Raw genomic sequence first — 27,616 nt, forward strand, 5'->3', positions numbered from 1 at the left:
AGCTTTGTAAAAGAAGAAATAGTCCAGTCTCTACCCCATCGGAAGTAAACGGATTCTGACAGGCCTGGAGCTGTGCACTGTTCTATACTACATGGCTCTTCTTGTCTAGATTTTATTTAAGGTCGGCTTTGTCTTTAATATGCAAATTTGAATCTATGGGTGGAGCCAATCATTTAGCACATTAATGATCTTCTTTACCGTTTTAAGGCGCATCAGTCCGGCATTTGCTATCTTCACCCCTATGATAAGGTTAAGCTAAACTATAAGTAAGATATTGTGAGCATCTGAGCACATCACAGAAGTAGTTTTGGGTAAGATGAATTAAGAAATCAGTCCAAATTAAGCCTCAGATGATTATCTTCTTGTTATACTGCTGTAAAACCTGTCTGTATATGATCACAATGGGCTTATTGAGGTGGTTAAATTAAATCTCTTCCGGTTAACTCATTCTGTTTGAATAGCTGGGTGTGGCTCATATTCAGACTCCCACCTCAGGTTGAGAATAGGAAAGCAGGCCTTTATAGAATGGCCACAGGTCTGAGATCAACATCTGAGGGGATTGCTCTGTTTGAACAGTGTGTGTAATCTCTTTCTGTGGTTTCAGATAGCCAACTCAAACAATGTACACTGGCTAATGCAATGGTTAGTGCACCTGCTTAGACCAGCTATTCAAACATGCCTACAAACTCCCTTCCCCTCTTCCAAATACAATAACCTTGGCTAAATTATTTTTAAGCAACTTTAATATTTTACAAGTGCAATTTAGGTGCCACAGATGCCATCTCTAAATTGAAAGTCTTCAGATTTGTGATAAAATGCTCTCATTATACCACCTAGTGTTCATATGGTATAGTAAGAAAGTATTACATGTATAGGTGGTCAATACAGCTTTAAAAAGTGTTCTAATTTACTCTAATATGGAACAACAACAGGACAAGGAAAAAGTGTCAATATTAAAAAATCTTTAGAAAATCTCACAATACATGTGAACATTAAAAAAAAAAAGACCCTGTCAAGATCAAAGCTTGGGGAAAAAAAAGTGCAATGCCACTTATACAAGTGTTTAAAACAAATAAAAGAAAAATCAAGAAATGAAAAATCCTCCATTTTTAAAGTCAGTAGATTATTCTACATCACTTTATCTATCAATATTAAAAAATCTTTAGAAAATCTCTGTATTGAACAATACATGTGAACATTAAAAAAAAAATGACCCTGTCAAGATCAAAGCTTGGGGAAAAAAAAGTGCAATGCCACTTATACAAGTGTTTAAAACAAATAAAAGAAAAATCAAGAAATGAAAAATCCTCCATTTTTAAAGTCAGTAGATTATTCTACATCACTTTATCTACATGCTGTTTGTGTTGCCTTGGTCAGCAAAGTATTTGCACAAGTTGTCCATCACAAAACATTTAAAAAGACACAATTATCAGGCTAAAATGAAATATGAAATATTCCAGGTACACATCTGACAACATATGATGTGATTTCTGAACAACATCCCCGTGTAGCTTCACATGATAGTAACAGAAAGTGTGGTGTGTTTGCAGATTGTGCGCTTTAAATTCATTTGAAGCAGAAAGGCAACACAACATAAATAAAACATTACACTACAACACGATTGAATTACACATTAAAATAATACAGAAGTATTAAAAGGAAAATCTAATCATGTAATATGACCAAAAAGCAGTTCACTGACATCAAAATAATATGATTGGTCCCACTTATTGTGTATTTGAATTAATGGCTTGCACAGGCCCCAGAATTTAAATATTTATACATCCTTCTCTTATCAGTCAAGTATAATGGAGAAGATCTAATTAGGCTTGTTAGTCCTCTGTGAGAGTGAGATTCATGCATGGGTCAAGCATTTTTGATGAGTTCTATTGTTCTAATATGTCCCCATGGTAACAGAACACTGTGCCCTCACCAGTAATCTTACAATAGTGTTCTTGAAGGCCTCAGTTTTAAAACAAAGCTGATGAAGGCTGGCTGTATTTTCTATAAAACACTAGATCATCAAGGTTAAGGCCGTCCAATATAATTTATAAAATAAGATTTCACTTATGGTATGCAAAGCGAGTCATTTGATACAGATTAAACAATAAATCAGTATGGAATCAAATTATGGAGGTATGATTACCGGTGAACTTGTGTTCCAAAAGTTCAGAAAAATACAAAAAGCAACTGAAAGTCATCCTCTTCAACAATGAGGTATTACATTCCAAAATTACAGCCAGCTCTACACATCAGGAAGTGTTAAGGCTAAGTTTCTGAGGCATTCTGGGTGTGAATTCATACTAGCAGAGCATGTATTTTTGTTATGGATAAGTGGAGATGATATTAAGACACCGGGGATTGCTGTTTCTGCTCTAAGTGCTGAATAACAGACAACTTATATTTAATGTTTAATCACATGGTCTCCTCATCTTTTTTTGCAGCAGAAGTCTACATCTGCTAAACGCTTAGGCCTGCCAGTTCAGTCTTCTTCTGGTGCAGACGTTACACATGACTAGAAGTTACTCAAAGACATAAAAAACTATCCAACAGAACGAACAGCAATAGAATCACTGACCACTATGTCTCCCAGTATTGGCCACAGATGACCCACTTGCACACCACAGCACGTGCACTGAACGAACATGTGGGATCAACATTCAGGGAATGATTATTGTACATATCGCCTGCACGTGTGCAGTTTGTAATCCGTCTAATAGGGTCTCGATTCAAACCTTCTTAGTGTTTTTATCAGTACAGACACAGAGACAGTACTGAGCTGCCTTTAGCAACCTCCAGATAAAAGTTAAAACTAAAATCAATTTGAGGTAAAACTTAAATTTTCACAGACTGGAGCAATTCTTCTTTAAACATCATATACGCTCTTCTCCATTTAAGGTCCAAAGTGAAGCGACTGTGACTTCTTGGGTATTTTGTCTGGAGTTTTCCTCACATTGCCACTGGCTTCCTTCCGGCTGCAGTACTGCAAGGTGACCAGCAGAGGGATCTTCAGGCATCAAGTCCCATGATTGTACTAGTTGACGAGGTGCACATCCTCATATGTGGTGGTTCTGCAGGGTTACACCAACACACACGATTACAGCCTTCAGTTAAAATATTTCATGTTAAAATATTTTCTCCTATCCCAGTTCAGTCGCGATTACACGGACGTAGTGACAGATCTTTTCTTCCATGTATTGTTACATACATCTGAGTATAATTGATTATTGAAAAAAAGAGAAAACGTAGGGCGAGCACTTTATTCTATCCATCAGCGGTTGATTGGATTTTGAGATGTGGGTGTTGCACTCAAAGTACACTGTAAAAATTGATTTTAAAAATTGTAATAAAAGTTTTCAAATTTGTAATAAAACAAATATTACTGTTTTAAAAGAAAATATCATTTCAGTTGTTCAACTTAAAAATGTCATGTTTAATTTAATGTGTTACTTGCTATTTCTTTGTAATTAATTTAAATATTTAGCAATTTCTGAGAGAAGATCCAGTTATGATTTTGACTAAATGTTACAAAGTTAAAAAAAAAACAATAAAACAAATTAATAAATAAAAATAAACATTTGCACATATGAATTGTTGACAATAAGATCTATAACAAGCATTTAGAAAATAGATAGGGTGAATTTTCACTTTATTGTGTAGTAACAACCATAAGCTGGTTTATTAGGTTGATTTTCTTAAGAATATAAACATTGTGAAACTAACTGCATTATTTGTGCCCTTCACTATTGCATTTTATTATTATATTATATTGAATGTAACAGTATGCAATACATTTGTGTTAATTGGGGGCACTTAAATATGTGATTGCTGACATTAAGAGGCATTTTCATTGTTTCTATGATGACACACCTGTCACAGCAGCAGAAGACAGAGCACGGCGAGGTCTCGATCCCGCGGAACTTTCCAGAGCTGGCCGTGTCAGTGCACTCAGCGATGAACGCGTGCAGGTCAGTGATATGGACAGGCTCCTGAGTTTGATGCTGAATGGAAATGAAAGGATATCATGTTACTATAATCAAGCTGTTTGGATCGTCTTACTCAACACTTCGTTTTACTACCAGTCACAAACGGTATAACACCTTTTTGAGTTCATCAGGAAAAAAAAAATACTGATAATTTACAAAAATAGGAATACAAAAATAGATAATTAAGAAAATTAAGTAAAACTGATTTAAAATAAAAACAAAAAATAGATTAAAAAAGATTGAAAAATTGAAAATAAACACACACATACACACATAAAAACAATTATTATTGAATTAAATTGTATGGTTTAAATTGTGTTATTTTACAAAGACATGCATGTTTGTACATGTGTGTGTGTGTGTGTGTGAGAGAGAGGATATCAGGAACAAAAACATGTCTTTTTTTCTTCATCTGCCCTCGTATTTCACTCTTACCTTGATGGTCTCATAAGCTCCAGTGATAAGAGCGATAAAGAGAGAGAGCACCATGTAAATGAACAGAGAGATGAACGTGTAAAGGTAAACCTGCAAAGGAACAGAGTATATTTACTGCACTGAATTCTGTAGCATTTGTCGTGTATGTACCTGTGTGAGGAGCTGAGGGTCAAACTCACCTGACTGAAGACCCAGACAAGCATGCTGCTCTCTTGCATGCCGCTGAAGGTCACAAACATGTCATCTCCATTGATCAGAGAGAAAAGACACTCAGACACCAGTGAGAGAGAGCGGAACTGAGGAAAAAACACATACCTTATATAAGAGATATGAGAGAGAAGACACATGCACATTTGTTTATTTTGTGTGTGTGTGTGTATATATATATATATATATATATACTACTGTTCAAAAGTTTGGAGCCAGAATTTTTTAATGAATTTTTAAATGTTTTGAAAGTCTCATATGGTCACTAAGGCTGTATTTATTTGATAAAAATATTACTACAATTTAAAATTGCCGTTTTTTTATTTGTATACATTTTAAAATGTAATTTATTCCAGTGATCAAAGCTGAATTTTCAACATCATTACTCCAGTCTTCAGTGTCTCATGATTCTTCAGAAATCATTTTAAGATGCTGATATGCACCTTCGAAAAAACATATTTGGTTAATAAAAACCATTTTATTATTATCAATGTTGAAAATGGTTGTGCTTGTGCTGCCTAATTTATTTGGGGGGAACTGTGATACTACTGTGAAAAAGTTTGAAAGAACAGCATCTTAAATCATTTAAAGATGCTGATATGCACCTTCGAAAAAACATATTTGGTTAATAAAAAACATTTTATTATTATCAATGTTGAAAATGGTTGTGCTTGTGCTGCCTAATTTTTTTGGGGGGAACTGTGATACTACTGTGAAAAAGTTTGAAAGAACAGCATCTTTTGTAACTGGATCAATTTAATGCATCCTTGCTAAATAAAAGAATCAATTTATTTAAAAAAACTAATCTCATTGACTACAAACGTTTGAATCACATATTTTCAACTTTTTATAGTCTATTTTGGATTTCTCTGAATTTTTTACATCACAGCATGTATGAAATTAAAATAATTTGTCATATTCTTAAACAAAAAAATAATGTTAAAAAAAAAAGAACTTTTACTAAATTAAAAAAAAACATTCACCTTGAGAAAGAGGAACATTTCTAATATCAGAACCAAGTATGCCATTTTTTTGGGAGATGTTCCATGTAGTTCCACATTGAATTATTTTGAATTAATTGTATTATGCTTGCTTGGCCTTGTCAGGCTTAAGTTGCATACCTTAACATGGTAGGGTCCCAGCACAATCCACCCACAGAAGCAATAACCGAGATAGATCACTGCCACACAGCAACAGAAACGGATCACATTAGGGAATGCAGCTCGTAAAGTGACAATGAGAATCTGAGAAAAGGAAAACAACAGAGCATATAAAATCCACATCCTAAAAAAACATCTCAACTGTTTCACAAGCAAATCTCCACTAGAGATGTTGAGACATTTCAGGTGCATTTAATGAATGAATGCCACAAAAATAAAAAAATGTACAAAAACGAACTGTAATACATCTATTCAAGTTCCAGGCTTGGTAGCGATATATTTAAAATATATTCAAATATATTTAATATCTCGAATGTGCAGTATGAATAAGGTTAGGCAGGAATTTTACGTTCATTTTCAGGTGATGAAAGTGAAAATCTAGAAACATCAGCAACCTTGTTAAAAATAATTTAAGAAATAATGTTTTTTTTTTTTAAATCATAGTGAATTCAGCTCTAAAGACCAAGGAAAATGTGAAATGTGTAACTGCATGAACACTGGTGTGTGGATGTGTTTGTTTCCTCACATTGTACTTCTGAAAAAAGGTGAGGTAGCGAATAACTCCAACCCAAACCAATAATGTTGAGGTGCCCAAGAGGATCCCACACTCATCGTAGGATGAGAGGTTCTGAGGGTTAAAACAAAGTATCATGAAGTATCAGTGCGATCCAATGCAATGCATCCATATACATAAAGATTTCAAAATGTAAATTTTCTGAAGCTGACAGTCATCTGTGCTGACTGACCTTTAGCTCAATGCCGATCTTGATGAAGGAGCCTGTGATAGTTAGCACATCGCTAATGATGAGCAGAATATACCATCCGTTAATAAACTCCATTCTGTCTCCCCAACAAACATCACGCTTCAGAGAGGTCTTAAAGTACTTCACAAACTCCTGAAGAGAAAATACAAGACAGAATGTTAGGACAGGATTCGCTATATAATGATCATCACATTAATGTGGATTTGTTTGATACAATGGCTTACATTTTGAAGAATTATTCCTTTGATTATAGAGCGACCACAGAGGAGCAGAGAGAAAGCACACACCAATAAAACGGCCCCGTCAAACCACACACGAGCATAACTATCAGCTGGAGACAGAGAGACAGCATGAGTATAAGCATATATAGTGATTATCCACAATGTACAAAAATGATGATGTGAGGTAGTTGAGTCTTACCGTGTCCAGACACACTTGGGTCTTTACACTCCTTAATGGAGGCCTGATTATCAAGATTGATCTTAACTTTACCACTGTGGGCCTTGTTATCCAGCAGAATCTGAACATAAAATAGGATCAATTACATAAACATTACAGAAATATATAACATTGTTATGCTCAAAATAATAAATTACTTTTAAAAATACATTATAAATTACAAATTGGAAATAGAAAATGTAGATATACTGGGTCAAAACTAAAATGACAGATTTACAGAAATATATAACATTGTTATGCTCAAAATAATACATTACTTTTAAAAATACATTATAAATTACAAATTGGAAATAGAAAATGTAGATATACTGGGTCAAAACTAAAATGACAGATAAATAGTTTTCTTTTATAGGCATTTAAAATTACATATTCTTTAAATAATGCATTTTAATATTTTATAATTCTACGAATATAAATAAATAAATGACATATATGAATTATTATTAGTTATACACTAACATACTTGGCAAATTAGAAAAAAAATCTAGACATACTGCTTAAAACTAAAGGATATATTTTTTATATTTTTCTATATGAGATCTATATATGCAAATATAAATACAAAGTTATAATAATAAATAAACAGAAAATCTAGATACACTGGGCTGAAACCGATTTTTTTTATTTTTATTAAAAAGAATAAAAAGTATATACATTTTAAATGACATATTTAAATAATTCATATTTTTATATTTTTGTATTATATTTTTATATTCCATTAACAGCTCTGTTAAAGGGTTTGTTTTCTTCAAATATTTACATTTATATTTTAGGTCTTTTTTTTCCTTGAGTGAAAGCAGCAGCATTTTATGTGGAAACTCACCGTAATGAAGAAAGTGTAACAGTCAGGAATTTCATTGTGGATGATGGTCTGAAGATTTATAGCCTTCAACTGGAACTGTATGGTGACATTAATGAGCCTGAGAAAGAGTTTGTTAATATCAGAGTTTTAGTATCAATGGAAATTTCTGAGAAGGAACAACTTGCTTAAAAAATCCAGTTTAACTTACTTGTGAAACTTGAGGGTGAAGTTCCTGTAATCAAGGCCCAGACCTGGTGTGGGAGCGGACAATGGGTTCACTCCGATACAGTCTACAGAGAGGAAGAGAGAAATTCATTACCAACTAAACCAGCCTCAGTGACTGACAAAGTCATCAGGAGACAAGTTTGGTCAACAGCAAGATTTCTTTTAGATTTACATTAGAAAGTGATTCCTGCGGTACACTCAGTAACAAGGAACTGCAAGTGCAAAACAATGTGCAAAAGAGGAAATAACAAGATATTTTAGTTTCATCAAGTTCATCGACTAATAAACGAACCAAAAAATGAGTTCCCTTTCGAACGGTCTCTCCCATTGCGTTAATCACACTATGGGGAGACTCCTGTTTACTCTGATACTGAAGCCTGATTTGAACACGTTTGTGGAGCTGCACAAACCAATGACGCTTCAAACCACCAAAAGGGGTGGAGCTGACTGCTATATAAGTCAGCTCTTAGTGCCATTTCGTCACAATTTTCTCCTTCAGTGGCAAAGATCATCTCCTCGCTGACTCTGCAAGCAAGAAGCCGAAGAGAAGAGAAGAAAGAAGCTCAGCCTCCTGCTCACCGCCATGAGAAGAAGCCACCGGCAGCGGAAGAAGCTCGACGCATTCCCCTGTGACCATCCGGCTTTTAAAAAGAGCATATTTTCTGAGCAAATTTCCACTGCAACTTTGTTGCAAATGTCGCGCCGCAAGTGTGGCTCGAGCAGGTAACCCCTGCACGATGCAGATGGGTACGGTGAATGCATCGCCTGCCTGGACAGCGCCCATGCAGAGGCTGTGCTCACCGAGGCAGAATGTTCTCACTGCGAGAGCTTGAGTCTCACTGAAGAAGTCTCACGCCCGCTCTCCATCCCTATGCTCAACAATGCTTGAAAAACTCAGACCACTTCCCATCCGGCTTCAGGCATGGAAAGCTATCCCAGATATGTCAAGTTGGGTTCTAAACATCATAGAACGAGGTTACTCGCTTCAATTCGCTCGCAGGCCATCTTGCTTCAGAGGTATTATTCAAACTTCGGTACGGGACAGCGATGCTCATGTTCCGAAGTGCAAACATTGCATGCAAAACAGTTCATGCAACAGAAACAGTTCCTCTAGCGAACAGCGAGTTGGGCTTTTACAGACGCTACTTCCTCGTTCCCAAAAAAGATGGCGGGCTCAGGCCCATTCTCGATCTCAGCCATCTGAATCGCTCACTCATGAGACGGCCATTCAAGATGCTGACTTTGAAACTGATCCTTGTGCAAGTATGCACCGGGGACTGGTTTATATTGGTGGATCTGAAAGACACTTAGTTTCACATCCAGACAGCCCCCCAGCACAGAACGTTCTTGAGATTCGCATTCGAGGGAGTGGCCTATCAATATACAGTCCTGCCATTCAGATTGTCTCTGGCCCCACGCACTTTTACGAAGTGTGTAGGCTCTCTCCCCTCCGAGACAGATGGGAATGCGCATCTTGAATTACCTCGACGATTGGCTGGTTTTAGCCAGATCAGAACGGGAACTCATCGCTCACAGGTTGCTGCTGCTCAGCCACCAGGAGTGTCTTGGGTTGAAAATCAATTTAGCCAAGAGTTAAAGCTTGTCTTCCAGTCAGCGAGTAGTCTTTCTGGGGACAGTTATCGATTCTGCCAAGGTGCGGGCATGGATTACCTTATAGCATGGCGCAAGTGGATGCATTCCCCATAGCGTGATTAACGCAACGGGAGAGACCGTTCGAAAGGGATCGCTCCGGTTACTTACGTAACCTCAGTTCCCTGAGATAAGGAAACGGGCATTGCGTGAGCTGCCGTGCTATAAGGCTGCATGCGAGTTGACAACTGTCGCTTCAGTCGAAATATTCTGATGAAATGGCACTCAGAGCTGACTTATATAGCAGTCAGCTCCACCCCTTTTGGTGGGCTGAAGCACCATTAGTTCGTGCAGCTACAAGAGCGTGATCAAATCAGGCTTCAGTATCAGAGTAAACAGGAGTTTCCCCATAGTGTGATTAACGCAACGCTCTGTCCTCAGGGAACCGAGATTATGTAAGTAACCGGAGCATTTATAAGTGCTAGAAAATTAATATTTCAAGTTCATTAAATCTTTGCCTTGATCCTACTTGATCCTAACATCTGTTCTGGTTAAAACAATTACTAAAATAAGAACAGGAACAAACTGGGAGGAAAAAGAGGCTGAAAAACTCACCTGTGACCACATGCGGATCGATGTTGAAGGTGTCGTTAGCTGGGTCGATCCTGCCTTTTTTATAATACTGCTGACACAGAGACAGCGCACTTCCGTTCACACCGACATTGTACACATACGCATAACGGCCCACTGTCGTCTCCGGCAAAGCCAGGTACTGAAAGACAAGTGAGAAGAATAGGCTTTATACAAGGCATATAAAAATAAACATGACCACTCGTGGCCAAACTCCAGCTGGGAAAGGCAGAATAGCTGCTGTAGATGAATAATATAGTTATTCATAAAAAGTATATATGCATTAAAAAATACACTTACGCAGTTATACAGCCAAACAAACAAGATACTTTCAGAAGACAGAGGCTGAACGTAAGCCAAATTATGTTATGACTACACTGAGCTCACTACCTAAATATATCCCTCAAAGCATATGAATTAGTAAATTGATACATTACCTGTTCTATTGTGTGCACACACACACACACACACACACTCATAGTTTTGTTATTCTATTTATTTTATTTATTCTTGTGTATCAGTCAGCTGAATATTTTGTAAGGGCCACATTTTAAAAATGTCCTTTCAGTGAGCACTGAACGATGGTATCTTGGTTTCAAAGTGTGGCTTAAAACTCTACAAGACTAATTAATGCTTACTAGCCAACCTATGAAACTCTGTGATACTTCAGAGTGCAGAACCAAAGGTTAATTTAGATGGGCCCACAGTAGGGCACATCATAGTGGTTAAAGAACAATTTGGGGGTAAAACTGAGACTTTGAGCTGCAATGCTTACTTTAGTGAGTATATAAGCTGTAGAAAGAAAATAACACTAGAAAGAAATTCTAAGAAAAGAGATTCATTTTAAATACCTGTATAGTTACTATAAGAATCTTCAGTATTTGCAAAACCAGTTTAAAAGGTTTTCGGCCTTTGGCTTGGTACTTTTCACAGGGACTCATGAAGAAATATTTTAACTTCCTGCGCAATGCTTCCTCTTCTTGGTCAGCACCTATCCAGCCACCTGCAACTGGGAACGGCCTTGGGCTGCTATACTCATCCCTGCAGTCATTCAAACCATAGCCTGTCACCGGAAACAGTAGCCTATCCTCTTCTGAAAGAGAAAGAAAGACACAGATAGTACCAGTGGGATACAACACAATGTAAATTGTCTCTGTTTCAAAACTCCTATTCTAATACCCTTTCAATTACATTCACATAAATGTTTACATTTTATTTATATTTACTGATTTATTTTGAGATAAATCAATAGTTTCATTCACTAAGGATGCATTAAACTGATTAAATGACAGTGAAGAAATTTACAATGATAAAAAATATTTCCATTTCAAATAAATGCTTTTTTTTTAAAGAATCCTGAAAAGCATGTATCACAGTTTGTGCACAAAAACAAGAAGCAGCACAACTGTTTTCAACTGGGACAATAACAAAAAGTGATTCTTGAGCAGCAAATCAGCATATTAGAATGACTTCTGAAGGATCATGTGACACTGAAGACTGGAGTAATGATGCTGAAAATTCAGCTTTGCATCACAAGGTTTAAATTACACTTATAAATTACGCTTACCCTAGAATCAAAGTTCATACTTAGATCACCAGGACACAATGGTGAACTTGTCTTTAAAGTGACAGACAGACTGAAAGAGAAGATGACCTCAACTAGAGCCTAATTAGGACATGAACTTCATTCTACGTCAGCCAGAGATCGCCTATACGTGCACAACCCGAAACTTGAGATCTAATGAGCGTTCTCTTCTTTAAAGTGATGCGAGATCACTTGAGAAATTCTAAAGGCTTTGAAACCATGGCTGGGTAGATTGTCAAAGACCTCTCGAAAAGAATACAAAATTGCCAAGCCTTCATCGTTGACCTGCAATGCAGCTAATCTTAATGCTTCACTCCATAGCGAGTCTTGTGAAAGGGCCTTAAGGCTGGTTAGCTTGGTTAGTTTGTCAAGGACACATCTTTAAATTAGCATGACTGATTTGTGAATGAATGTTGGATTTTATTCCAGTTTCAAAGCTCTGTGAATTTAACAAAACATTATCTAACGGTTAGAGAGTCGGACTCGTAACCCAAAGTTTGTGGGTTCGAGTCTCATAACGGCAGGGATTGTAGGTGGGCGGAGTGAATGTACAGCACTCTCTCCCACCTTCAATACCACGACTGAGGTGCCCTTGAGCAAGGCACCGAACCCCCAACTGCTCCCCGGTCGCCGCAGCAAAAAAATGGCTGCCCACTGCTCCGGGTGTGTGTTCACGGTGTGTGTGTGTTCACTGCTGTGTCTGTGCACTTTGGATGGGATAAATGCAGAGCACTAATTCCGAGTATGGGTCACCATACTTGGCCACACATATCACTTTTCACTCAATACTGCCTAATTATGCACTTCCTGTACTGCTGTTCTGTAAAATACAGTCAAAAAATATGCTTTGCTTCTTTCTTTCTCTACAAGTCACTGACTAAACACTTCCCAAAAGCACTTCTAAGTCTGAAACTACCAGAAATATGACTTTTGAAAGTGGTGGCTGTAAAGATTTTTGTTCAAACCAAAATGGTAAGTGATGCATTCAGTCCTGTGTTTTTTATGCAGTAGCTCTACCACAATGACCAGTTATCTCAATTACATGACTATAAACAAAGAACTGCCAAAATTATAATCAAACAAAGCTATATATTTTTCACTTTGGTGAAAAATCTAATTGCAATTTGTCTGATAAAAACTGTGTTTGTGATTTAAAATTCAATAAAAAGGTTTACTGTGTTTGTAGGCTGGACAAATTGTATAATGCAATACATTGCATTATATTATTACTAAATAAAAATATGACAAAATAAATATAAATTTTGCAATATTTCACTGTAAAATAAAAAAAGCAAGAAAAAAAAATCTCTTTTGTTGACAACAGCCAATTTATAAGTGCTTCTCATTACAAGTTAAGGGAAGATGGTTGGTGCATGTTTCTTTGCTTTGATACGTGTTGCGTATATATTTATATAATTAAATAACAGACGATTTGATAATGGTATTAAGCCATATTAATTTCTGTTTTATTGAGATTATCACAGCTACACGCCTACATATGTAATGGAAATATGGTGGAACACCATTTTTCATGCCTCATAAATCACAATCCAGAGTGACAGCGTCTAATCTAGGCTGAACGGAAAGTGAAATACAAAAGACAATAGTAAGTGGGTCAGCCACTTAAATGAGATGAATGATCACAACGTGTGTGGGCTGACAAATGGGAAATTTCATGCTGTTACTGCACAGCAGAAAAGTACAGACTGGTGGACGAAATGCACTCATAGGGTTCCTTTAAGTTCCTGCACTGTTCACACTGAGTATCCAAGTTGCCGTGATTTCCCTGATTTCTTTACTTTCTTGAACATCTGACCTGCCAATGACTGCATGATTAAGTAAAAATGGAGAGAGACTGAGAGTGTTCATGAAACTATACCTATTGGCTCTCATTGTTCTCACTAATCAAAACCATCATTGTTCATCTAGCAGCAAATCTGTGTGCCGGTCTGTCCGTCAGAGCCGAGCCACTGGAATCTTGCCTTAAAACACAATGCCTCAAATGCGCCACATTCTTGCTACTGTATAACAGGAACATTTCAATGTAATCTAGTGAAGTGATAGGAAAAGCAAAACTGCAGTGGATATGGGTGATTGAAGCCACTCATGAGCCTTAGACTACAAGTGATAGAGTCAATCAAATGGCGAAAAATAAACTGAAAAATCTCATCCATCCAGTTTTCCAGGTAGCCATGTTTTTGAGCACAGGCATACATTGGCTCCTCACACGCTCTTGCTTTCACAATAAGTCAAGGGTATGACTATCAGCATGTTATAATAACCCTATCACAGATGCCATCAGGGTTTGTCATTCTGCCTGAGCCGCCCATGAACTACACGCACAACACAAGAAATGTAAAAATTTGGGGGTACATAAGGTCACACAATTATGAATTTAAATATTATGAAAATCTTGGGATGCACTGAAATGTCAGCAACCAAAAAAAATTCAGATGACAAAAAAAGAATTGATTTTGGCCAAGGGTCAAATTGCTGACCAAAACACTGATTCTTTTCCAGCACAAAATATGGATAATCTACAACAGCTGAACTTGTAAGCTTTGTGGACAGAACACACTTCACTGTGACCAAAAATAATGATAGAATAGCAGTATGTAAAATTTGTTTGGTTGAAATATTGAGACGTGTCTCATTGCCTACTATGACTGACTACTTTATTTTTGGTTTTGGTTTTTAGCTAAATGAAAAATGTCATTTTGGTTTCGGTAAAAAAAAAAAAAAAAATGGTGCAACCCTAGAAAAAGTATTCTCAAGATATTTTTCTTGTATGTAAGACTACTGGGAGACATTTATTTAGAAAATCACTAACACTTAAAAAAATAAATGTTGTTTAAAAGTTTAAATTCTATTAACTTAAGCACCACATTTTAATTTTTTTTTATGTGCTGCAACAGATGCAAGGGCAACAGCCAAACATGTTCGTCTTGCGCATGCTTTTCAAAGAAAAACAATTGAAAAGCTGCAAATGTGAAAAGGCTTTCTGTGAGAACGTTCCCTATGCAACTGATTTATTATTTTGTAGACAACGTGAATTAATGTATGTAATCGCAAACCATCTTACTTCCGTAATTTTCTGTAAACATATTTTTGAGAGAAACTGCATAATTACTGAGAAATGGATGTTGATAAGTGGGTATTACATTACAGAATAGACTTAAACTGAATTAAAATTTTCTTTAATAAATCCTAAATAGGTTTTTGACTATTGGTTAACATTATCAAATAACCAGTATAAAGTCTTTTCAGTTGCTAAAGATTACGCAGATGTTTTTTTTTTTTTTTTTTTAAATAACATTCAACATAGACCAAGAACTAAGACAAAAATATGAAAGCAAATACCAGATTTTTTTGTTTGTTTTTTTTACTTAATGTTTACTTAAAAACAGCCCAACAGTCACTTGGTCATTATAAACCAAGTGAAATGAAAATTAAAACAGGTGGCAAATGTAGTTATCATTTCCAGCATGTTTTATGACTCCATAAGCACATTATGGTGTTACTGTAGGAAGAAGGCCAATGGAACACAAATGAGGAAGAAAATACGAAAACAAGCAAGTGGAAAATAAATCACATACACAATGCATGTACTAACACTGCAGTCTATCCAGCCTCGTGATGAAATACTGAATCATCCAAACCACAAAATCCTTCAACAAACGTCAAATAGGGCTATTCGCAAACAGGAAAGGCAAGGATGCCTGAGGGGAACAAAGGTAAGAGATGCAAGTCATTGCAAACTCCACACAAAAGCCTACTCTGCATTTTAGGGGGGAGCAATCCTAATCAATGGTAGTTATGGCCCTGAGCATAAGTGAAACTGTACATGGTGACCACACGAATCTGCATTACGAACGAAGGTTCACTAAGTCTGCACAATGCTCGAAACGAAATATTTCTATGGGCTCTGTTGAGGGTGTAGGACAGGAAAGACTGTTTAAGACAATTATTACATTAATCATCATAATGGCACTTGCAACACATACAAAACAGCCATTTATTTACCTCTAGAGCAATAAAATATTGCGAGACTAAGACTAAAAAGTAGTTTAAGACAAGTATTACATGAATCATCATAATGGCACTTGCAACACACATACCAAAACAGCCATTTATTTACCTCTAGAACAATAAAATATTGCGAGACTAAGACTAAAAAGTAGCCACTGCGCTCGTGACCACTAATGCTCAGTCTAGACTCCTGTGTCTTTGACATTTTTGTGCATTAACCACTTTTGTGCACAATATATAATACACACATTCACAATACAGAAAATAAACGAACTATTCTGTACTCCATTCCATAAAAATACAGGACTATATTTCCACTCTTGCTGTCTAACACCCCATCGACACAGCGAAACTCACCGGAGGAAACATGATTGACTTTATTCGCGTCCACCTCGGCCATGTCAGCGATTTAAAATCCCGCGTAGAGGCCGTCGGCATTAAAATCCCAGTTTAATTCACAGTACAACAGGACCCGAATCTGTTCAACAGGCTTGTTTTGCCCCTCAGTGGTTGATTGAAGGGTTCCTCTCCGGTTACCGCATGTTTACAAGCGTCCACTCGCGAGCAGCACAGGCAACTTCCGATGAGATCATGTGGCCAGACAACATCATGTGACAAACTCTGACGCTGCGGACTGAGGTGTGCCATAAAACTTTCATGGTGTTGGCGTGTGTGTGGATACTGTAAACAGAGCTTGTTGTGTATTATTCACATTAAGTGATATGTGATAGTGGAAAAGGGAGTTCTTTGTGGATGTATTCTCAATTCTACTTTGAAATAAATCAGATGATCACTAGAATGCTAGAACACTAATGTACCATTTGATTTTCTCTATTTTAAAAAGGACATCGCATTATCCTTCATATATTAAAACATATTAAACTATATTAAGTTTAATTTACAGCTGTATTATGTTTTATATGTTCTGTTTTTCTTATATTTAACGGTCACAAATTATAAAAATAGTTTGAAAGGTTGTTCATATATACAGTATCTCACAGAAGTGAGTACACCCCTCACATTTTTGTAAATATTTTATTATATCTTTTCATGTGACAACACTGAAGAAATGACACTTTGCTACAATGTAAAGTAGTGAGTGTACAGCTTGTATAACAGTGTAAATTTGCTGTCCCCTCAAAATAACTCAACACACAGCCATTAATGTCTAAACCGCTGGCCACAAAAGTGAGTACACCCCTAAGTGAAAATGTCCAAATTGGGCCCAAAGTGTCAATATTTTGTGTGGCCACCATTATTTTCCAGCACTGCCTTAACCCTCTTGGGCATGGAGTTCACCAGAGCTTCACAGGTTGCCACTGGAGTCCTCTTCCATTCCTCCATGACGACATCACAGAGCTGTTGGATGTTAGAGACCTTGACCTCCTCCACCTTACGTTTGAGGATGCCCCACAGATGCTCAATAGGGTTTAGGTCTGGAGACATGCTTGGCCAATCCATCACCTTTACCCTCAGCTTCTTTAGCAAGACAGTGGTCTGTAGCTCCCCAGTGCCGGCAGCACTCATGCAGCCCAAGACCATGACACTCACACCACCATGCTTGACTGTAGGCAAGAGACACTTGTCTTTGTACTCCTCACCTGGTTGCCACCACACACGCTTGACACCATCTGAACCAAATAAGTTTATCTTGGTCTCATCAGACCACAGAAGTAATCCATGACCTTAGTCTGCTTGTCTTCAGCAAACTGCAAACTGTTGAGCAAACTGCTTTCTTGTGCATCATCTTTAGAAGAAGCTTCCTTCTGGGACGACAGCCATGCAGACCAATTTGATGCAGTGTGCGGCGTATGGTCTGAGCACTGACAGGCTGACCCCCCACCCGCTTCAACCTCTGCAGCAATGCTGGCAGCACTCATACGTCTATTTCCCAAACACAACCTCTGGATATGACGCTGAGCACGTGTAGGCCTGTCGCAATAATCAATATATCAACTTATCGCGCAATATATGAACATGACCTCAATACTGTTTGGTGACGCAATATATCGCCCATTATATTTACTTAAAAATTAATGTCAGCATGTTTTGTACATTCCACTTGCGCCTGTGTCTTCTGCAGCTTCTCGTGCATAACGCGGTGTAGTCATGAGGTGCTCGTTCACATTAAACAATGCTTTCATCTGCAGATATGGTCTTGTTTAGGGATATGTGTCTTTGTGCATACGGACATCTGACTGCTGAGTAGTGATTGTGTTTTTCAGTAATAGTGTGCACCCTTAATTTACAGAGAAAAGGGAAAAATCTGTAGATGGAAAAATCTCCATACAAGTTCTTTTGAGATACTGTATATATATATATATATATATATATATGGGTTCGATTCCCAGGGAACACACATACATACACAAAATGTATAGCCTGAATGCACTGTAAGTCACTTTGGATAAAAGCGTCTGCTAAATGCATAAATTATTATTATTAATTTTATATATATATATATATATATTGTGGTGATTCAATAATAAAGCTGAAAATAAGTTTGAAACCATGCTTTAGTCATAATTCATTGATTTGTTTATTAAAGTGGATGCTAGATTTTTCAATATATACAGAATAGTATCTTATTTTTTATTGGTTTTGACCTATATTGAGTGAAAAAAATAATACCTTTTGAGAAAATGGAAGCAGGAACCTGCACTCAAACTTACATCTCTGAACATGTTTAACATATTTTTATTTTATTTTTCAGTTTTGTAGCCCGTTTTGTCACAGTACTCAAGAATCAGTGTGAAACATATGACTTATAGGGAACAGTTTGTGCTGATTTTTTACAACAAGACACCATTTACAGGAAATCAAGACACTACTAAACGCCATGATTACACTTAATTACACAAAACTGCTAAATCCAGTTCCTGACAAAATTTCCCTACTATTTACTAGTTATTGGTACTGCAATAAAACTGTTGTAACTGTCATTAAAAAGAAAAACAGACAAAATATTACATTATGTCAGAGTATTAATATCTATAATTATTATGGAAATCTATAATCATAATAATAATGTAATCATTATGCTATGTAAGTATTAACAATAACTATTGTAACTACTGTACAGCTTTTAGGCATAAAATATTGTTATCATGGTACGTTTTTGTAAGGGACAATATTTCCTCCTCTCTCCTTGCGGTTGACAAAATCTTTATTATATTGTGTGATGAAAAATGAAACAACATGAACAGATGAAACATTTACACATACATAGAACAATCCTCTATAATACAAACATCAAGAAGTCCAAATGTAATTATTCATGCTGTAAATAAAACTTTTCTGCTACCGCTAGTTCAGATTTTTCATTTTGACATATGTACACTGTCTGCACAATTTTGTGATATACTGAAGCAACTAAGAGTTAAAGGTTTATGTAATTATTTTTTTTCACAGTGCAGTGATACTCAATTCCACTGAGATCCAAGCCTAAATTCAATAATGATTTAATTTATCATTTATTACAATTTATTCATGTCTTATTATGGGACATGTGTAAAATTCAGATAATAACCTTCACCTTCATCAGTCAATTTTACATTTTACACTGGACTAATGAGGTGACTGTGTTGATGTGGCTTGTCCTCAGCAATATTCTGTAACATCATTAAAAATAGGACAGCCAGAGACAGACTTTAAGTTATTTTGAGATCTGTGCTAGATGCAGTGAATTTGTTATCAAAGCTATAAAAATGAGTGGGGGGGGGACAATGTTGAGACTCCAGACTCAAGGCTAAAACTTGAGACTCGGTGAAGTAAGCAATCTGCTATCTGCCATCAAGAGATTTATCACGAGCAATGACTGCCTCATCAAACTTGATCATCAGTGTGGTTCCCTTGTGCCAGTGGACAGTGACTTTGGCTGGGAAGCCACTGTGGGTTAGGATAGCCTCCACGATGCCACCGGTGAAGGCTGCACAGTTCAAAGTGCTGTTCTCTTTCGGTACTGAAATGTAGGCATTGATCAAAGGCTCCTTTTCAATGATGTAGTATGTTTTGTCATCATCGTTGGCTTGTTCCAGTTTGTCTGCTTCCTTTCCGAATAATGCTTTCCATACGTTAACCTAGGAAGAAAGAAACAGAATTAACACTAAAGGCCATGTAAACTTTGAAGGAATTAGTTCACCCAAAAATGAAATGAAAACGTACTCACCCTCAGGCCAGCCAAGATGTAGATGAGCTTGTTTCTTCATCAAAACAGATTTGGAGAAATTTAGCATTACATCGCTTGCTCAACAGTGGATCCTCTGCAGTGATGGACTGGAATGGTGTGAATTACTGTGCTGTTTTGATCAGTTCTTTGGACTCTAATTCTGACGGCACCCATTCACTGGTGAGCAAATAATGTAATGCTAAATTTCTCCAAATCTAAATAAACCAACATCTCTGATTCTGTCATTTTACATTTTTAGGTGAACTATTCCTGCAACCAAAAATTATCTACAATCTGTAAACAAATAAACAGTAATACCTTAATAAAGAGAAGTATGTTTAAAACTTTGGTCTCTCTTTTCCCATTTTTCTCCCTCATCACAAGAACATCCAGAAGACTGGCTCCAACACCTTGACCCATGTCTGCCAGCCGGGCCTGGAGCTCCGACACCGAGTACACGCGGCTCTGGCAGTACTGCACCATCTCAGAGAAGAGCAGCGCGAACGCACTCACGCTCACCTCGGTTTTGGGGCGCGTGAGCGAGCGCTCGAGGATCGCAGATTTGCCTCGCGTGAAGCGCACCTCCATTCCGTCCACACCGAAACTGAATCACAATCTGAATTAAAGAACGAACGTGCCCGAGTCCTGGAATATAAACAATTTAGTGTTATAAACCAGCATATTATGATCTGCAAATACATATTTAGGAATACATAAATGTCAGTTAACCTTAGAATTAATTGATTTGTCATTCATTGTTGCGTTTATCGTGTAATTACTGGTCTCTGATTACATTATGTGGCTTCTTGATTATATAGGGACTGAATAATACACCGAACGAGCCACCTTGTAAAGAAATTAGGAAATTATAAAGCAGGTAGGTATCACAATCAAAGCATATTTCATTGCTTAGCGTTTACCTGGTGTTTTGGGTTTCAGTTCCAGAAGCGTGAAGCCAAGATTAGTGGAAATCCTCACACTACCCTTGTGACCAGATATTTTCAATATAAAAGTATAACAATAACAATGACTTTACGTTTTCGAAATGAAGCATAGTGTTTTGTAGTGGTAAGAGTTTTGGAAATGTACATTATTTGTTGTTTTCATTTTCGAAAAGCATTTTCTAACGAAATGATGATTCAGCGGCAACGACTTTTATTTTAAAGTAATTTAAAAGTTACTGGCCAGCATGTAACGTTACAGTGCGTGATGTGCTTGTAAATAGTAACTAAACTTGAAGAGGACAGGCGATTTATATCCCTCGACGTAAGTTTGCAATTCATTTGGAAAGCGGAACTATATAATTAACATATTGTATACAGATATATTTTCTCTTCACGTTCCAGGACAGTTTAGGAATGAGAATTTATACTTCTATATCTGATTTTTATATCTGTTCTGCATCTGTGAAGTTAGTCTGAATGTCTTACATGCATGTCATGTTCAGACGAATAAGGTTAGGGTACCTTCTGAACATTTACAAATATGTTTTTCAATTAAACATAAGTTTCTCCTTATCTTGTAAGGGGGTTTAAACTGCACTGCAAGGTGTGAGAATGCTTCCTGCCTTCACGAGCCTCAGACACTTTTCCACAACTACGATGAGGAGAGCAGGTAAGAAAATGTATTTAATTTAATTCAATTTAATATTTAGTTTTTTGAAAATTTACATAGGTTAACATTCATCATAGTTGCTTCAAAATCAACTTTGAAATACACTTAGGGAGCATATTTTATAGGATATACATGAATGTTATGAATGTAACTAATTATGACTCTGTATTTTGACACAGCGTCTGAGTTTCGAATGACTGTCCCGTGGGGAGAGGTGAGAGGTCAGGTTTGGGGTCCTTCTAATGGTCGTCCCGTGCTGTGCTTGCACGGTTGGGCTGACAACTGCGGGACATTCAGTACCCTGATTCCACTGCTTCCTAAAGGTGTAGTGTTTGATTCCAGAGGATTTATTAACATTATGAAGGTCCACATGGATAAATTAATTCTTACATACCTCATCCACAAATATCAATGAAGTGAAACTGGTTCTCAATTTCTCTGTTTTTCTCCACATCTTTCCCAGACTGGAGATTCGTAGCCATTGACTTTCCAGGTCATGGTCTCTCGTCTCATAGGCCTGATGGATGCCTTTACACCTTCCCTTTGTATGTGGCAGATGTTCGGCGAGTTGTAGAAGGTTTGAAGCAACTCAGCCTTTGTTACAAACCATTAATGATTCATCTTCATTACAAAAAAAACCCAAAACATTTAAATGAGTATCTTTGCCTTACTTTCCAATCAAAATATCTAAAAATCATTGGAACAAGATAAATGTACTTGAGAAGCAACACTGTTTGAAGTAAGAAGACTCGTCAAAGGTATAGGCTATTTAATTTCAGTGCATTTTGGCAATTTGTTTTACTTGTTTTATGCATAAGCAAGTAAAAAAACAAAACAAGTGGAAATAATACAAAATAAACATTCAAGATACAATCAATGAAAACAAGCCATAATAGATAATGCAGTGTTGCATCTAAAGTAAGTTGTTCTTGTTTGAATTATTTTGTTATTTTTACTGAAAAGCAAGGCAAAAACCCATTTAAAACACTGTAGGTGTGACTGATTTTGTATTTTTTTTTTTTTCGTTTTGTTTGCAGCTCTTCAGTGGAAGCAATTCTCTATCATTGGACATAGTATGGGTGAGTCAACACTTCATTCACTGATAGAGGTCAAAGTTCTCTTTTGTGTGTGAAAGATCAGAGGATCTATGCAAACCGTACGTTAACTGATGATAAATAATTTTATTGTGAAGCTGTGTTATTGTAGTGCTCTGTAAAGCCTTTATATTTTGTAGCCTTTCTTCAATGACATAAATGTTTGTTAGTAGATCACTAAAAGGGCATTAGAAGGACATTCTGGGAGGAATGCCACAGATTTGTCTTCGTATTTCCCTACTATTTATAGCATCACCACTTCTCTAATGTCACCCTTATTCACGACCAGATGATGAGCAAGTTTGAGTACCTGCAGTATTATTTCTAGGATTTGAGCTTTAATTAATTCAAATATATTTTAAGACCGAAGATTTAAATATTCCACTGTAGGAAACAAGTGTGTGTTTTGAGAATAACTTTGAATGAATTAAGGAGTTAGGCGTGGGTAAAGATATAGAAAAGAAGGTGAACAATTCATTAACATTACCTTACATAAATATATAATCAGAATTAATGCACAGTCTTGAAGTAACATAAATTAACTACAATAATATAATAATATTATTAATAATTATTATTATTCATATTATTGATAATACTTAAATGTAAAATAAATAATAATCATGGTTACTGGATAACACTGGAATATAAATGAAATTATAATGAAAAAATCAATACATTTCACAAATAAGTAACAAATAATCATGACATTCGAGTAAGTGGAAACTAATTTTGAACTGGGTTATTTATTTGTCAATTTACCATAATTTGATGTTTCTTTAACAGGTGGGAATGTGGCAGGAATAGTGAGTATCCATCATAATTTTTTCTATTTATGTAAATGTTATAGTTGTGTAATACAGTGTTTCTCAGCTGGTTTACTGCATGACCCAGATTTGACATAAAGGAAAAACCTATCACAGTACTGAAATGATGCAATGTAAACAAAAATGTCTTTAAATGATTTAATATTACAGTGAGCTGTAAAGGTCCAACAGTTTGCAACATTTGTAACTTTTTGCTATCTTGCTATGCTTGCTATGCATTGGTTTTTGCAACAGTTGAGAACAAAAGTTTTAGTAAATAAAGTCTCTGTAATGTGTAAATGTAGTGTGTGATAACAGTTCCTTCTGGTTTTCCAGTTTAGTGCCTTGTACCCAGAGATGGTTGATGCTGTAGTTCTCTTGGATAGTTATGGATACCTCCCAACACAAATGGTAACAATAAATGGAGCATGTTAGAGTCATTATTTGTAAATCATAGAGAAGACTTCTTATTCAACATACATGCGGCAATGATAACAACATACATGTTTATTTGTCCTTCCTAAGACTGAGATGTTTAAGAACATGAGGAAAGGGATTAATGATCAAATCCACTATGACAACAAGATGGATGAGAGGAAAGAGAGGGTGTACACGTATGACAAAGCCAAAGAAAGGTGAAGAATTCCTCACATTCAGTTACAGACAAACGTGTAGGTTATAGCACATCAGTGTTCTTGTTTCAGTTGAGTTTCAGCCACATTCTTTCCCACATTTTGAGTGTCTTGGAAAGCCAAAGAAAGGTGAAGAATTCCTCACATTCAGTTACAGACAAACATGTAGGTTATAGCACATCAGTGTTCTTGTTTCAGTTGAGTTTCAGCCACATTCTTTCCCACATTTTGAGTGTCTTGTCTTTAAAATCACCCAAAATTCAAAATGGAAAACTGTTTTTTTTTATTTTTATTTTTTACGAAATATTGCTGTGTTTATTATACATGATTTATCCTAGACAAAATCACGTCGCACCCCACATTTTTTTTCTTATTCGAGAAACCATTTCACTTGATATACGTCACAATAGGGAAATAAAGGTGATCACAACTTCCATTTAATGTCAACTTAAGCTTTTTTCAAATTATTCCCCTTTAACTAAATATTTGCCATTTTCAAGTGTTGATTCATCATTTGTCCACCTCATATTGATTGCACAGCTGAATTTTCAGCAACCCGTATCACATGATCCTTCAGAAATCATTCTAATATATTGATTTGCTGCTTGCAAAACATTTCTTGTTGTTATCAATGTTAAAAACAGTTGTTCTGCTTAATATTTTTGTGGTAACAGTGATACACTTTTTTCAGGGTTCTGTGATTAATAAAAAGTTCAAATGAACTGCATTTATTATTATTATTATTATTATTATCCTCTTTTAGATTGAAGGCTGCAAACCCCTCCCTTTCCGATCAGTCTGCAGACATTCTGTTAGAGCGAGCTGTCAGAGAAGTTGAGGGAGGTAAGACGTACAGCAATTGTATTCTCACTCTACAGACCTAGATTTTCTGACGTTTTATTTTTTTTCTCTAAATTACTTCCTTTCTCTTAAAGGATTTGTATTCTCCAGAGATTTCAGGATCAACTTGGTGAGCCATTTCAATATATTTATTCATTCCTTTACATTTCAGTTGTTTGTTTATTACTGATAACAAGATTTCATATTTAGTTTGACCGTTTGACCCATATTTATGTGACCGATCTGCAAAAAACTCATATTTATCATATACAGTAGTTTATTCCTTTTTTGTTGTGGTTTCTGCTATAAAAATGTCTTGTGTTTAGGAAGGAATGTCTAAAAACACACTATACACTTCATAATTTTGGTTTTGTTTCAGAAAAACATTGTGAATAATAATATGGAACAGTGCCTCCACATGTTGTCACTAGTTAAAGCCAGAGTGATGCTACTGCTGTGAGTTTACACACACACACACACACACACACACACACACACACACACACACAAGTTTTCATAGTGTTCAAGAGAAACACTGTGCACATTTATCCACAATGCTCAAAATTAGAGATGCACGATTATTAAAATTCTGTCCAGTACTGATAAGATAATTATTTTCATGTTATGGCCAGAAACCAATAATTGGCAGATATTAAATTCTATAATATTTGTTTATTATGTCTAAATAAATTCTAAATAAAAAAACTAAAAGTGAAAATCAGTCAATTTAAATGCTAAAAGTCAATTTAGGCATCATCACAACATTATAATGTACAGTATACTGGCCCCAAAAAAGCATTAAATCAAATACAAAATGCCAGAATGTCATTGTATTCGATAACAAGATATATATAAACCTAGTGGCATCTGCGGACAATTGTATGAATGCATGTTAAGTGTGGCTTAAGTACATTTTAAATATATAGTTCAGTCATGAAACTCTAGATGGCGCAGGCTGGCGTTGTGTTAACGTAACTGATGACATTCAGAGAGTTAAACGACTTGGCACAAGCTGATTGGTTCATGCTGCATATGCATCTGCTATGGGTTATTTTATATGCTATTTGTGCAGCAGCAGTATGTCTTAAATACTCATGGCACCGTATCGCCATATGCATTGGCCACACACACATGCAAGTTTTCATAGTGTTCAAGAGAAACACTGTGCACATTTATCCACAATGCTCAAAATTAGAGATGCACGATTATTAAAATTCTGTCCAGTACTGATAAGATAATTATTTTCATGTTATGGCCAGAAACCAATAATTGGCAGATATTAAATTCTATAATATTTGTTTATTATGTCTAAATAAATTCTAAATAAAAAAACTAAAAGTGAAAATCAGTCAATTTAAATGCTAAAAGTCAATTTAGGCATCATCACAACATTATAATGTACAGTATACTGGCCCCAAAAAAGCATTAAATCAAATACAAAATGCCAGAATGTCATTGTATTCGATAACAAGATATATATAAACCTAGTGGCATCTGCGGACAATTGTATGAATGCATGTTAAGTGTGGCTTAAGTACATTTTAAATATATAGTTCAGTCATGAAACTCTAGATGGCGCAGGCTGGCGTTGTGTTAACGTAACTGATGACATTCAGAGAGTTAAACGACTTGGCACAAGCTGATTGGTTCATGCTGCATATGCATCTGCTATGGGTTATTTTATATGCTATTTGTGCAGCAGCAGTATGTCTTAAATACTCATGGCACCGTATCGCCATATGCATTGGCAGTAGCAAGTTCCTGTACTTGCTTGCAGCAGCAGAAATAATCTACAACTACAGCAATAACCAACAGCAGCAGCAATTCAGCAGCAGCGTAGCAGATCTTTTCCGCCAAGACCAAATACATTAACATTGTCATATCCATCACCATGCTAAAATCTTCCGAGAGTTGTCATGATTGAACTACAGTTAAAAACACTATTTATCCACACAGCAGTTTTATACAATATCGGACTGCATTTGTGTCTTGCATTCATGTCTTGTGACATATTTGCCGCTTTGTTTCATAAGGAAAGATGTGTCTTTCTTCAGGGCAAAGGACGGTCTATTCAAAACGTTTACTCTACCTAATGGATATGATGATTTGATTCAGAAGAGCTGGGTTGATCAAAAAGTGAGATGTGCACACATACACACAAACATAAGTGCAAAATGTCTGTCTGTTGTTAAGCAGAAATATCTTTCTCACTCCTCTGCAGGCCACCATTCTTAACATAGAAGGGGATCATCACATTCACCTCAACAAACCTGAGTCTGTAGCCTCCATAATCACTGATTTTCTTCAGTCACACAGAAAATCAGTCACTGACGAAACAGAAAATCAGTCTTCCAAATTATAGCACACACATGCCAATTCAAATTATTCAAATAATGAAGTATACTGATTAAAAATATTCGCAACATTAACCAATTCTCGTAATTTTGTATGATACTGTGATGCTTTAAGCATCAAAAACCTCAAATTAATTTTTTCAATTTACAAAAGGTGTTTTATTAGAAAACGTTCAGAACGTTTCCAGTATTTTCGCTATCCATTTGTCTTCCATTTTAAACAAGATGTTCAGTAC

General features: G+C 36.1%; 3 protein-coding genes across 5 annotated transcripts; 1 reads left to right on the forward strand and 2 right to left on the reverse strand.

The window, feature by feature from the left end:
- Positions 1 to 1,159: 1,159 nt before the first annotated feature.
- Positions 1,160 to 16,682, reverse strand: LOC107692143 (mucolipin-1-like). The gene is made up of 14 exons (XM_016491075.1): positions 16,230 to 16,682; positions 11,110 to 11,351; positions 10,244 to 10,400; positions 8,022 to 8,103; positions 7,835 to 7,931; positions 6,973 to 7,072; positions 6,777 to 6,883; positions 6,535 to 6,684; positions 6,315 to 6,416; positions 5,750 to 5,872; positions 4,601 to 4,717; positions 4,422 to 4,511; positions 3,871 to 4,001; positions 1,160 to 3,071 (listed from the first exon to the last, which is right to left on the reverse strand). The coding sequence occupies exons 1-14, from the start codon at positions 16,270 to 16,272 to the stop codon at positions 3,035 to 3,037; spliced, it is 1,578 nt and encodes a 525-aa protein (XP_016346561.1). The 5' UTR covers positions 16,273 to 16,682; the 3' UTR covers positions 1,160 to 3,034.
- LOC107692145 (serine hydrolase-like protein) lies at positions 16,383 to 27,528 on the forward strand. 3 transcript variants are annotated; one of them, XM_016491077.1, is made up of 14 exons: positions 21,097 to 21,306; positions 21,567 to 21,654; positions 21,834 to 21,977; positions 22,118 to 22,231; positions 22,692 to 22,733; positions 23,535 to 23,554; positions 23,891 to 23,965; positions 24,080 to 24,189; positions 24,950 to 25,029; positions 25,122 to 25,156; positions 25,406 to 25,482; positions 27,081 to 27,162; positions 27,248 to 27,407; positions 27,440 to 27,528. In XM_016491077.1, the coding sequence occupies exons 2-13, from the start codon at positions 21,597 to 21,599 to the stop codon at positions 27,386 to 27,388; spliced, it is 978 nt and encodes a 325-aa protein (XP_016346563.1). In that variant the 5' UTR covers positions 21,097 to 21,306; positions 21,567 to 21,596; the 3' UTR covers positions 27,389 to 27,407; positions 27,440 to 27,528. The 3 variants fall into 3 exon arrangements, with proteins under 3 accessions (XP_016346564.1, XP_016346563.1, XP_016346562.1); XM_016491078.1 differs by lacking the exon at positions 21,097 to 21,306 and adding an exon at positions 16,383 to 16,393 and having other exon boundaries at positions 27,248 to 27,528; XM_016491076.1 differs by having other exon boundaries at positions 27,248 to 27,528.
- On the reverse strand, positions 19,066 to 21,030 carry LOC107692146 (trafficking protein particle complex subunit 5-like). The gene is made up of 3 exons (XM_016491080.1): positions 20,961 to 21,030; positions 20,359 to 20,685; positions 19,066 to 19,951 (listed from the first exon to the last, which is right to left on the reverse strand). Exons 2-3 carry the CDS (start codon positions 20,626 to 20,628, stop codon positions 19,655 to 19,657), a joined length of 567 nt encoding a protein of 188 aa, XP_016346566.1. The 5' UTR covers positions 20,629 to 20,685; positions 20,961 to 21,030; the 3' UTR covers positions 19,066 to 19,654.
- Positions 27,529 to 27,616: the final 88 nt, after the last annotated feature.

The sequence above is a fragment of the Sinocyclocheilus anshuiensis genome, unplaced genomic scaffold (assembly GCF_001515605.1).
Source record: "Sinocyclocheilus anshuiensis isolate Anshui unplaced genomic scaffold, SAMN03320099.WGS_v1.1 scaffold322, whole genome shotgun sequence".
Lineage (NCBI taxonomy): Eukaryota > Metazoa > Chordata > Actinopteri > Cypriniformes > Cyprinidae > Sinocyclocheilus > Sinocyclocheilus anshuiensis.